The following is a 14,040-nucleotide window of genomic DNA, read 5'->3' as shown; positions in this document are numbered from 1 at the left end:
ACAACATGAGCTGTCAATTGCTTTTTCCTATGATTCTTCTCTCTTTAGAAAGCTTCACTTTGATGCATTTAATAATCATAGAAATTCAGATCCATTCATACCAGGCCCTAACACTTAGTATTTCCCATGAATTATTGAGTCCTTATCAAACCAGCTCTAATTTCCATTTTCCACAAGTAGAAGTTAAAGTTAACTTGCCTAAGAACTGAGTTAGCAGGTGGCGAGGTTAGGACCCAATCTATGCAATTTATCTCCAGAATCTGTGTTGTTGGCCTCCGCATCAAATCCGTACCTCTAAGGGATGTTTATATTCCAGGCCCACAGTCTCCCTACTCATAAAACTTCCATAACAACCCATATACACCAATGACACTGGAGGTATTGCAAGATTATTTGTGCTTTCTGAATGCATTCAGTAGTCCTATAAGTGCTTAGAAGGTCATAAAATAATTATTGAAGTGGTTATAACTACATATAATTTCACTCTCTAAGTTCTCTCCAAAATGTAATTGGAAAGGAAGCTATTAAGAGAGAGACCGTTTGGAGTTAACAGGGCAAAACACCAGCACAGAGCCAGAGTTTGCTTCCTACCTCTTGTAGTTATCTGAATGCTTATGATACTGCAGATGCCAGTGAACCTTTCTGAGCCTCCCTTCTGTCCTCATTTATGAGAGATTAATAAGCTATATCCCATGAGGGTTCTAAATGTTAAAGTAGTTTTCAAAAATAGTATTATTTTTCAGTCCCACTAGAAATTTAGTAAGTCAGCTTAATGTAGAAATATATCCCTCTAATAAAGTGTGGCAATTTCAGTATTCTGTTCAGATATTCTTGTAAAGTTTGGTTTCTTTGAACCAATGTCGTGTGTGTGTGTGTGTGTGTGTGTGTGTGTGTGTGTGTGTGTGTGTGTGTGTGTGTGTGTGTGTGTGTGTGTGTGTGTGTATCTCAATTTAGGACCTGTATATAAATATATAAATATATGTTGACATATTTATATATGTCAATATATATTGAGAATTGCTTAGGCTTATTACTAACTTAAATATTTGATAATTTTGGACATACTAACTCTTTTGTCATGATCTAGAACGAGGAAGGAAAACCTAGGTAAGTTATGTCAGCTCAAGTCTGAGATGAATGTGAGGTGATACCACTTAGGAGGATGGCAGGAGTATAGAGGGACACCATTACTATCTCAGCTCACCTCTGACTATTAATGCCTTTTCCTGATGTCTTTTCTGACCAAGTTTCTGTCATGCTCTAAAAGCTATTGGCAAGACCAAGAAGCAACGTGTGGCTTCTGTTATGGAAGGCTTATGGAGATGATTTAGGCCTGCAAGCATGCCATGACCTCAGCTTTCTTTAGGGAAGTTGAAGTTTTTAAGAGACTGGATGAAGAGATTTTAGGCGTTGAAATCACAGGTCTGTATAGTTCACAATAAAGAACATAAATTGAATATTTGCAACATGTTGGTGCATTCACTTCACTATTAACTAATTGTTTGACATAGGGAACTGTATCTTCATCTTACAAAGGAGGGAAACCCAGATGCAGAGTTTAGATTGGTTCCAAACTCCTTGGCTCTATATCCACTGCTTATTCACTTATTCCAGACTAACTGAAGTCAGGCATTTCTTAATGTTTTAAAAGAAACTGGCAAACATTTGAGGTATCTCAAGTGTCCAGCATAAGGTAAGTGGGTTAAGGTACATTGCAAAACTTAACGGTACCCATCTTACAAATAGTAGCATCTTACAAGTAGCTATATTCTTTTGAGGGTCCAGTAACTTAGGATAAACATAGAACAGTTCTCCAGTTATCAATGAAAATCACTGCCTTGCTAACCAAGATTCAATCTAGTCTGAGAGCTTACATTTCTTTGAGATTCCCTGTTAATGCCAACATGTTATTTTCAAGTCTGTATTTTAAGATCATTGACAAGAAAGGCGTACATTATTACTAACTCTATGCAGAAACAAGTTGGAGAATAGTCTTGGAAGGGAATTCCATGACTACAGATGGATGTTGAAATTCATACCATGTTTCAAAACTTGATAGATTGTACTTATCCAGCCGCAACTGAATTTAGAATTCTAAAATTTTGTATCATTACTTACTTTATTTGTTGGAGGGTGCCTTTGATGACAGAAAAAGAGAATAAGTAAAATGATTAATTAATGTATATGAATGTTCTCAAAGAATTTATTTATTTTTGGTCCCTGTAGGTTGCAAATCTTCCAAAAGACTATATGATAACCCTCAACTATGTCACCGGGATGGAGGTTTTGGTATGTTAACTACATTTTTAACTTGCATTTTAGTAGTTCACAGAAGAGATGGAACTAGTCATTATTTACCCTACAACTTTCTTAGTTGTAAATATTTGAAGGAGATATACCTTTGTGATTTGATTCAAAGTCATTTTGTTTCAGGTTTTGTTTGTTCTGTTTTGCTTTGTTTTGTTTCCTGCTTGAGATACTGCTTAACTTTATCAATGAGCATTTGCCAAAATGAAATAAGATTCCCAAAAGTAATAAGATCATTATCTTTAGACTTAACCAAACAGTTCTCTTCTTTTTTTTTTTGTCTTCCGTCATCTCTCAAGTAATTTTTTTCCTTATCCAGGAAGATTTTTTAAAAATAATTATTGTTCTTTTAAGTGTGTGGTTATGGTTTCAAATATTGCTCATACTGAAACCAAGAAATTTAAATTTTTTCATTACATAGTGTCAGAGTCCATAGATTCAGAAATATTTTACACGAAAAGAGTAATGTATGGGGGCTGGGAAGGTGGCTCAGTGGTAGAGTGCTTGCCTTGCATGCATTGGTCCAGGGTTTGACTCCTCAGCACCACATAAGCAGAAAAAGCCAGAAGTAGTGCTGTGGCTCCAGTGGTAGAGTGCTAGCCATGAGCTGAAGAGCTGAGGTCAGCCCCCAGGCCCAGAGTTCAGGCCCCACAACTGACCAAAAAAAAAAAAAGAGAGAGAGAGAGAGAGTAATGTATGTGTGTACTTATCATGGGGCTTATCAAACCTGGTCATTGTACAATAGTTGCCCCCAAACCAAAGTTTTTATGTATTTTCCTTCCCTGACACCCCACTTTGTTTCTTAGTTGTTATAGTTATCGTGAGCCAGAAGTTTTATATTTCATGTTTTCAGATGCTGGGCTGTGGACAGAACCCCTTAGAGTGTGTATGGCAGACAGGTGCACTGTAGCTCTAAATGATCTTATAGTTGTACTGCAAAGCTTGCCCTTGTATGTAAGATATCCAATTTTCATATTTAAAATGTAATATTAATGTTATGATACTGTGGCTACCCACTGTGCAAGTTGCCTATGTTTTGCATCATACATTTTGTTTTAGATTGATCCATTTTAAATATTGTATTCTTTAGAGTAAATTAAAAACCATGGAACTTTTCATCTCTGCAACTCTCAAGGTTGATATTATCTTCAGAGTACTTAATACTGATCATCTTTGTACAGATGGTTTTAGATTTTGAGTAATGTTTTGCAGATCTACCAATCACATCACTGTGCTCTGTATAATACCTTTCAAAAATTAGAAAAAGCCTAACAGGCTTTTATTTCAGTGCTGTTTCAAGAGACTGACCAGGGTATATTTCATTTAATTAGTAAGCATTTTAGCATGAACTACCTGAGATGTATCTTCATGTTGCAGTGGTCATCTTAAAGCCTAGGTCCATGTCTGTCCTATTGGGGTAGGGGGACTTATCTGGAAACAGAAGTGTAAATTTATAACAGCAGTGATGAAAATTAAAGGAGTGATTAAATTTGATACTCAGTCAGCAAGTGTTTGGTTAAGAGAAACAGAAGAGCCAACACTCAGCTGGAATACATTCAGAAATACATGCACACACATCATTTATTCAATGCCCTAATAAACTTTTAAATTTTCATGATAACTAGGGGAAAGGGAAATTATATGGCCTTTTTTTAATAGGACTTTTCCATTTGCAAAATTATTTCATGTATTTTCCCTCCCCTCGAATTGGGTGAATTAGGAATAGCCTGTGAATTAGGTAAATTAGCTATTTTTAATTCTTATTTTACAAGGGTCACATGGAGATTTACAGTACATCAAAATTTTGCCCAAGGTTTATATAAGTAGAAAGTGACAGTCTTCAAAAGAAACTCCTAGGCCATCTGATTCTTTTGTGTGTGTGTGTGTGTGTGTGTGTTCTTTAATATCTTTTATTTTATTTATTTATTTATTTTTATTGTGAAAATACTGTACAGAGGGGTTACAATTACATGGGCAAGATAATGAGTACATTTCTTATCAAGCATTGTAGCCTCCTCTTTGTTTCCCCTTCCCATCCCTTCCCATCCTCCCCCTCCCCCGCCCCCCCCACCCCCCCACCCAGTCCTCCCCGCGGGGGCCCCCCCATCCCCCACACCAAAGTTGTAAAGTTCATTTTCGACATAACGACTTGTACATCTCATTGTCGCAATGGGTCCACCTGTATCCCTATTTAAACGATTTGTTTTTTCCCTTCCCCTCCACAAATTATACCATCATCAAATACAGTGAAAACAGGGGTTATACTGTGGGGGAGGGGCATACAAAGCAACAAAGAAATAATCTTATAAATGTGTTAGAAACAATTGCATGAAAGAAAAAAACATTTGAATACATATCTTAGGGTTCATTTCCCTAACATCACCTTATCTGACCTTTTCTGCTTGACTCGGATATATACTAGATATTGCAAATAAGGGAAACCATGGGACCTGTGTTTTGGGCCTGGCTTACTTCATTTAATATAATTTTTTCCAATCTTTCCAGTTCCTAACAAATGGGGCAATGTCATTCTTTCTGATGGAGGCATAGAATTCCATTGTGTATATATATCACATTTTCTTGATCCATTCATCTACTGAGGGGCATCTGGGTTGGTTCCATATCTTAGCTATAGTAAATAATGCTGCAATAAACATAGTCGTGCTGGTAACTTTAGTGTGGTCTTGTTTGTAAACATTTGGGTAAATGCCCAAAAGTGGGATTGCTGGGTCATAGGGGAGCTCTATGTGGAGTCTTTTGATGAACCTCCATACTGCTTTCCAAAGTGGTTGAACAAGTTTACACTCCCACCAACAATGCAGTAAGGTTCCCTTCTGTCTACATCCCCTCCAGCATCTGTTGTTATTTGAGTTCTTGATTTTAGCCATTCTAACTGGGGTGAGGTGGTATCTCAATGTTGTTTTGATTTGCATTTCTTTTATGGCTAGGGAGGTTGAGCATTTCTTCATATGTCTGTTGGCCATTCTTATTTCCTCTTCAGAGAAGTTTCTCTTTAAGTCTTTAGCCCACTTGTTTATTGGGCAGTTGTTTCTTTGAACATTTGTTGTTGAGGGATTTAATTTTTTGAGTTCAAGGTATATTTTAGATATGAGACCCTTGTCCGTTGTATGGCGAGTGAAGATCTTCTCCCCATCTGTGGGCTTTCTATTGATCTTGCTAGCTATGTCCTTTGCCATGCAGAAGCTGTGCAATCCCATTTGTCCAACCTTTCTTTGATTTGTTGTGTTTCTAGGTGGCCATCTGATTCTTAATGCTAGGGAAAGTAGGGATCTAGATAATTACAATGCAGAGAAAATGTAGGAACAATTAAGACTGGGTCCTGTTCACACTATAGCTTTGAGGCTGGTGATTGTGGAGCTTGCTCAAAGCAGTCCTGCTGCTCCTTGCAAAACAAGTGTTAAACTAAAATTAACCAAGTGGGTTATTTTGTGCTGGTATAATCATAGATGGTGTGCTAAGTCATAAATTTCGGTACAGGCTGGTGATAGCAAGTGCCGATCTTGTAAACACAGAGCTGACTTATTGCCACATACTTTGTACATGTTTCTGTAATTGAGAGAAGTCTGCTATTATTTGATCTTGGCATTCCATCCTGGAACTACTGGAGAAACATTGTTCTTGGCCATCACTGTTGGCAAGGAAAACAAGCCTTTGCCTAGGGCTTCAGGCAGAAACTGGGGTCTCACTTTTGTTTCACCTTCATTTAAAAAAAAAAACTTAGTTACTGCCAAGACTGGTGGAATTGCCCAGAAGAGAGGACTGTGATTATTTGTCAGTGGTCAGAGTCACAGCTGCTTTATCTTTTGTCTTTAAACAATAGAAGGTGGAGTGGGAATGGGTGCCAGATAGATTCCCTGGGGCCAAAGCAATAAAATTCTGCCTTAGGCATGGGTAAAAGAAAGCTCTGAAATAGGATACAGTTTGTTTTTCACTTTTGTTTTCAAGATGGGCTATGTACAGCTAAGGGCATTCTTAGAAAATGACCTGTAGATTTTCTGTCTCTCACACATGCAACAAATAGTAGGTTGTGATCAACAGCTTAGTGTTTAAACCCAAAGATAATCACCAATTCTATTTTTAAAATCTTCTGGACTATAATATTGCCAAACAGTTAGGGTCGCCTTGAACTGCCTAACGGTGAAAACACTTGAACATTTCTGGTCCTTTTTAATTTACCCAGTCATGTTATTGTGGAAAGAACAGAAATACAGTTGCTGAACTGCACTGAGAATGAGTCTACTTTCCTTCTAAAGTCCCTAACATTGTATAAATGATGAGCTGCTTGTCTGAGCAAAAAATGTTTCATCCGCTTCTCATTAAAAACAATTACATGTATACAGTTTTCTGTGACTTTTAATTTGAAAATAAATATATAAATTTAAATAATGAATAAGTAAACGTACAAAAAATATACCATATACTTTTTAATTACCCTTCCTGTTCTCTGTATTGCACTGTTTCTTCAGCATGAACAATTTCATTTCTGGTTTGTCTCTATTTTCTTTTGTCTGACTCCTCTGCTTTTGGACCATTCTCATCTTCCTTGCTATTCCAGGACTGATGATTTCACATTTTGACTTTTATTGAGTGGATAGAGTAGTTTAATAATAATAATGCATTTGTCCTTTTTACTGTCCCTGCTTCACTCACATTGAATGACCTCTCCTTGCGCTTCAGAAGTAGGAAAAACAGATCCTGCAACAAGGCCTCCAGGACTCTCATGGTCTGGTACATTTCTAAATCCTTTCCTAGTACCTCATCCTCACATGTTTTCTGTAGCTACCCTCTCTTCTCTTCTTCCTCTCTCTTGTATGATTTTCTCTGTATCTGTACTTCACTGTTGATCTGTCTCAGTTTCTTCCTTTCTCTGACTCTTTCTCTATCTGTCCTTTGAATGGAACACATTTGTAATGTGAGGGGTTTTCACTATTTTATTTTGATGTATTCATACAGTGTATTATGAACAAATAGTAGGTTCCATATATGTGCATGTAATATACAATGTATAATGCTTTTGTGTAATACATAATTTCACATGTACAAGTACATCCCCCACACACATCATATTCCATATTTCCTCAACCATTTATGTGTTTTTGGATACTTCAGATGATTTCATAGTTTGGCTACTGGGAATAGTTCTGCAATAAATTAAGGTATGCAGGTGTCCTAAATATTGATTTACATTCTTTCAGTGTATGCCTAACAATAGTATTGCAGGTCATAAGGTAGGTGTAATTTTAGTTTTTTAAGGACATTCCATATTGATTTCCATAGTGATTGCTCTGTTTGTATCCCTACCAACAGTGGATGACCCTCACTCCCTTCCTGAATAGCATTTGTAGTTGTTTTCTTGATAATAGCCATTCTGACCGGAGTGAGGTGAAATCTTAAGTATAGTTTGGATTTACACTTCATTTAAGGCTCAGGATGTTGAACAACTATGTCTATGTCTTGCAGAGATTTTCCTATGTTTCCTGGAATTCTGATTGGTCCATGAATCTAGATGACTTTTTAAGGTGTCGATCTCCATTCATTAAGGAATCCTTTCCTCTGCTCATTGATGAAACCGAATCTTTCTAGTAGAAGCTCTGTGTAGTCACTCCTGAGAGCCTAATTTGTGGAAGTAGTAAGCTTATCATCTGCCTCTAATCTGTAAACCTCATAAGGCCGGGAATTACATTTTTTTTGGTCTCATATCCTCAGTGTCTAATGGAGAGTAAACAATAAGTCTTTACTGATACTAGGTGTGCTGTTGCTTATCTATAACTCCAGAACTATGGAGATTCAGGAAAGAAGATCTTAGCTCCTTTACAACTTTGGCAGGGGAGGGGGAGGCTGGGGGGGTGGAGGGGGGAGATGGGAAGGGATGGGAAGGGGAAACAAAGGAGGGGGCAACAATGCTTGATAAGAAATGTACTCATTACCTTGCCCATGTAATTGCAACCCCTCTGTATGGTATTTTCACAATAAAAAAAAAAGAGAAGAAATATATATGTGTGTGTGTGTGTGTGTGTGTGACACACCATATACAGACAGATAGACACACACACACACACACACACACACACATTTGTATGTGTGCTGGGGAAAGTTCCCTGCTGTGTAATCACTTGTTAGTTCTTGGAGATTCTCATTTGAACTGAACGTAAGTTGACAAGGTTACCATGATGAGATGAGTACTTGTAGCTGATCACATGACATCTGTGCCTGGATATTATTATCGTTACCGTCTTTTCCTGATCTGTGCATTTGCTGAAAAAAAATCTTCAATAAAATTGCACAATTTTGAGAAATCAAACTTTTGTTACTCTTGCTTTTTTAAATTAAATTACGCTTATGTAGTTGTACAATGAGGTTTCCATTTAATGTGTCAGTTGTGAGTAGAAAGCAGCTTGAGTCATTTCTGTATTTAAGAACCATCTCTGTTTACTGAAAGCCATATTCCTGACCCTGCTGCTACGGATTCTCCATAGTCTTGCTAACCCCAACCAGGTCATTGACTAGCCTTTCCCAAACACGAACTTGCCACCCAGCCAGATGCATCACTACCTCCTGAAATTCTCATGTTATTTTCAATGCTAGTGCTATGCTGAGTACTACTTCCCCTTGCCAGAGATATCTTTTCTTCTCCAGCCACTTACTTCAATTCTACTCATAGAATCATGGCATGCTTGGAAGCTGAACATATAGCGATCATCTCTGAGGTCTGTTTAAGATTCCTTCTTTTTCATAAGACTATTTTCTACTCTTCGACGCTGTGCTCTCTGTCTCATACGGCTAGAGGAAGTGGACAGGAAAAATAATCGGTGCTGAACTTTCTCAATGGTGCTGAGGACACAGTGGTCAGTAACACTGGCACCATGCTGCTGTGGGAACCTTACTTTTCCATTTGTTATCCCATAATTTCTATAGAACTTGTCCAGAAATTATTGTTATAAATAGAAGAACAACACTGCTTACACAGGAATTTAATATTGTATATGTTATGTATTGGTCCCAAACTATTGTACAAAATAGGTAAGATTTAAAAAAAGCCTAAGGTATGGCATGCATGTCTATTATTATTATTATTATTTTATTGTTAATTGAGACACGGTCTTGCTGTGTAACCCAAGATGTCCTCAAGGTTATGATCCTTCTGCATACCTTCTGAGTGCAGGGATACAGATATGCATCATTATATCCAGCTATTATTAGTGTTTTGTTGCTTTCTTTTTTTTTAATATTAACTATTAAAAGAACAGGATGGAATCTTTCACGCTTTTGTGTTTTTTTTTAACCATCCCTTAGACAATCCAAAGTATATAGTAGTGAACGAGTGAACATTTAACTATATTGGTAAGGATGCCAGATTTCAAGTATTGAAAGAGCCCATCTTATTAAACACTTAAGATTCTTGTTGACAATAATGCAGTCAAGCTTAAGGAAAGAAGGAGGGAAGGGAGGAAGGGAAAGAAGGAAGGAAGTAGAAAGAGGAAGAAAAGGAGAGAAAGAAAGAAAGTCCCTTATTCAAGGATGCTAAAGAATAGCATAGGGCAGAGATGCAGCCAGGCTTCATGGGAGAACTGGAACCAGGTCTAGAATACTACCATGTTTACAATCTGACCCCAGCTCTGAATCTTTGAAGACTCTCCTTCTTTTTGTATAGATTGTTTTTGTTTCAGTCATTTGGTGGGATATACCTGCCAGCATGGGGGACTTACATATTATAGTTTTAGCCCTGCTCAGAAACAAATCACAGTTCCTATTCCCACTGTCAGTTTGGGGTGAAGGACTTTCTTACTGGCCCATCTAGATCAAATGCTCACTCTAATCTAGTCATTGGTGCCTACAAGAAATTTGACTATATAAACAGTCAAATTTAATATGAATCCCGAGAGTCCACTCTTACAATACAGGGTACTTACTATGAACAGAACTCAGCCAGGTAGACAACTCTACTTATCTACTTGTCTACTTCTACCTCTTGTATAGTTGGAAAGTATTTCATTAAAGTAATAATAGCATCGACAAAAGAAAAAAATAACAGCATGAAATAGATGAAGTATGACATTAAGCGCTATTTTAAATAGCTCTTTTGCATACTCAAACAACAGTACTGGGACCCATCATAATAAAATAAATGATTATACTGAGACATTATTCAGCATCTTGTCCATAATCATCTGTCAGAAATGTAGTACAAAACACTTGGAATATTTAATTGTTGCATAGCCACATTAAAAACAAAAATCTTAGCTGGGTGTCAGTGTCTTAAACCTCTAATCCTAGCTACTCAGGAGGCTAAGACATGAGGATTGTAGTTCAAAGCCAGCCTGGGCAAGAAAGTCCATGAATCTCTTATCTTCAATGTAGTACCAAAAGAGCCATAAGTGGATTGGTGGCTCATGTGGCAGGACAGTAGGCTTGAGTAAAAAAACAAAACAAAACAAAACAAAAAAACCTCAGGGACAATGCTTAAGGCCTGAGTTCAAGCTCCAGGACTGGAACAAAAAAAAAGCAAAAGCAAAAAAAAAAAAAAAACTTCAAAGGAACAGGTACAATTAGTGTAACAATGAATTTTATTTAGTGTAAGAAATCCAAAATACAGTGGCTGGGAAGTTGGCTCAGTGGTAGAGCGCTCGCCTTGCATGCTTAAGGTCCTGGGTTCGATTCCTCAGCACCACATAAGCAGAAAAAAAAAAGCCAGAAGTGGTGCTGTGGCTCAAGTGGTAGAGTGCTAGCCTTGAGTTGAAGAGCTGAGGGACAGCGCCCAGGCCCAGAGTTCAGGCCCCATGACCGGACCCAAAAAAAAAAAAAAAGAAATCCAAAATACAATAATTTCACCTTCAAATTAATATATTTATTAACAATATTTTACATGTCTTAATATTATTCAAAATTCACAGTGCATTTTACCCCTTCAATGCCTCTCAGTGTAGACACTAAAGTTTATCAGAAATATTTAGTCTAAGGGAACTGAGGAGATGAGTGGAGATGCAATAGATGGAAGATTGGAGGAAGATGATGGAGAGGGTAGCATTGATCAAGATGCAGTGTACACATGAACAAACATGTTATCTAGAAACCTCTTTGTGTAGCTATTTGAAGATAATTTAAAAAGAAAATATACTATAGAAAAATTCAGCTCCATACACCTGAGTTTCCCCACATACAGTCACCAAATCAAGTATTGATTGCTTGAGGCTAGCACTTTACCACTTGAGCCACAGTGCCACTTTTGGCTTTTTCTGAGTAGTTTATTGGGGATAAGAGTCTCATGGACTTCCCTTCCCCAGGCTGGCTTCAAACCACAATCCTCAGATCTTAGCCTCCTGAATAGTTAGGAGTACAGGCATGAGCCACTGGTGCTGGGCTTGATTTTTAAATGAAATGAAACTGTATTAAAGTTGGACTATCCCCTCCATCACACTAGGCCTATTTTGAGCCATGATTAGTACCAAATAGGAGGTGATTCCCATATTGGCAAATGTATTAGATAGGCAGCTTTATTGGATGAAGTGGAGAAACTTAAGTCCAAAATTGCCTAAGTGACTTGCCTGAAATCACAATGTGAGTTGACAGAGTTGGAACTGGAAGTAGGTCTCCAGTCCATCAATCATTACTAGCCTCTCCTCTTCCTGGTGTTCCTTACTAGCTCTCTTGGGTTTGTCTCTGGAGCCATTTATAGCTCTGCCCTGGGAAATAACATGTATTTATAGTGCTTGGATTGATTACCATCTTAATTAGATTGAGGGTTCTACACGACTTTAATTCAAATGAGAAAATGCAAAGTTGGAGGACAAAAGTGAACACTGAAGCTCCAAATGAACTGTTGAGGGAGAAGACTAAAATAATTTATTACAAAATCTAGTTCTTCCCAACAAGAAAAGTCTATGCCAGAATGTGAGCACAAAATGCTGTGCAAAATGCTTTTATAGGAAGTTTTAGACTTCCCTGAGCATGGAATTAGATTGTTATTGATAATTAGATTAGATTAGAGGCTGAGTAACTGCTCCTTATGAATATCATTCAAAGTTTACAAGCTAGGGCTTTTCTCCTTCAGAATCTCTGGTTGGAATCTCTCTTTTAGAGCCTTCCAAAGAGATCTTTCACCAGTTGATGCCAACTTTAGCGCCAATAAAAAAAAATAATAAAACACAGGTTATCTCTGTAACAGCTACCAAGGATGCTTTGTCAACTTTCAACTTTTACTTCCATAAATCTGTGGCTTTGCCTAGAGACTCTTTCAACTCATAAACCAGTACAGTACCTTGAAAGAGAGAGGCCGGGAGTGGACAGGAGAAAGCAAGCCCCTAAGACTTGTTTTTTTCTTTGTTTTTGTTTTTGTTATTTTTTACTACAGTTTGTTCAGCTAGGTTTCCAATGCAATATATATATATATATATATAAGCTTTATGAAATTGATGTTTGGTGTTAGAATATACATGGCTATTTTCATTGTTGCCCTTTAGAAAATTAAAAATAGCTTTAAAATTATATTTGTTTTTTGTAGTGTGTTTTATTTATAGAAATAAAGGATGTACATATGACTATATAAGCTGATGCTAAGGGACATGAACCTCAAGATAGGGACACAAGAGATTTTATCTTTCTTGCTGTTCTTTTTAATGTACTTGTACTATCTGATTTTTTTTTTCTTTTCATGTTCTTCCCCCATGGTATAACGCCTATTGTCACTGTATTTGATTCTAGTGTCCTGCATCTTGTATATACATTTTCCTAATTTGGGAAGGGGAAGGGAAATAACAAAATGCTGAAATAAGGATACAGGATGACCCATTGTAACAATGAGATATACAAGACACTATGTTTAAAACAAACGTTACAACTTTGGGGGGAGGGTGGAGGGAGGGGTTGGGGATGTGGGAAGGAAAGAGATGGTAGGAAAAAAAACAAAGGAGGGTAACAATGCTGGATAGGAAATTGACTCATCATCTTGCTTATGTAACTGTAATGCCTCTGTACAGTATCTTTACTATATATATATATATATATATATATATATACACACATATATATATGTATATATAGAGACAGAGAGAGAGAGAGAGAGAGAGAGAGAGAGAAATCAAGGATTTAGTGCTGATGATACTTTAAAATCCCAATAAAATCATCAGTGGTAGTGGTTTGCTGGCAGGGTAGTGTCACCATCAGTTAGTATTGTAGAATAATGCATACTATAAATGTATAGAAAGATAACTCCATGTTACTTCAGGGCTGCTCTAATAAACCCATAAAATATAAGATAGAAGATAACAAGTAAGTAACTACATGGCATAGAGAAATGGAAAAATTCAGACAAGATTTTCTACTGAAAGAAGACTTCTTTTGGTAACTATACATATATATGAATAAAATCAAGTTATATGTAATTTAGAAATTTGAAGGCTTATTCTTTATATCATTTCTTTAACATTTCGTGTGACTATTTAATGATCCCTACCATTCTTCTAGCAAAAGAGAGAACATTATATCATGTTCTTCTAATAAATGTGAGTTAATATTTATTTTAAACATTTCAGTTTGAAATGGTTTCTGAAGGATAAGAAACAGCGATAATGCCATTTGTGAGGGCAAAAGAAAAATCTTACTTGTGAGTGTGACATTGAATCAGTTATTTCATAATCATAATCTTGGGAGAGCTGAAAAACAGCGAGACCTCCTATCACCTCTGGAATGAAATAGTTCATTGTGTTTTGTTCTCTT

At 36.9% G+C, this 14,040-nt stretch overlaps 1 protein-coding gene across 4 annotated transcripts in view; it reads left to right on the top strand.

Moving 5' to 3' along the window:
• Kitlg (KIT ligand) overlaps window positions 1–14,040 on the top strand; it is an 85,188-nt gene that overhangs the window by 41,816 nt on the left and 29,332 nt on the right. For all 4 annotated transcript variants that reach the window (XR_006149514.1, XM_042693175.1, XM_042693177.1 and 1 more), the window contains exon 3: window positions 2,227–2,289. Coding sequence is in view for 3 of the 4 variants with exons in the window: in XM_042693175.1 (XP_042549109.1) it covers window positions 2,227–2,289 (63 nt within the window). In the remaining variant the exon portion in view is untranslated. The remainder of the gene's footprint in view (window positions 1–2,226; window positions 2,290–14,040) is intronic.

This window comes from Dipodomys spectabilis, unplaced genomic scaffold, assembly GCF_019054845.1.
Source record: "Dipodomys spectabilis isolate Male_0828 unplaced genomic scaffold, ASM1905484v1 ptg000163l, whole genome shotgun sequence".
NCBI lineage: Eukaryota > Metazoa > Chordata > Mammalia > Rodentia > Heteromyidae > Dipodomys > Dipodomys spectabilis.
The sequence above is the reverse complement of the archived record's forward strand: the minus strand, read 5'-3'. Positions and strand labels throughout refer to the sequence as shown.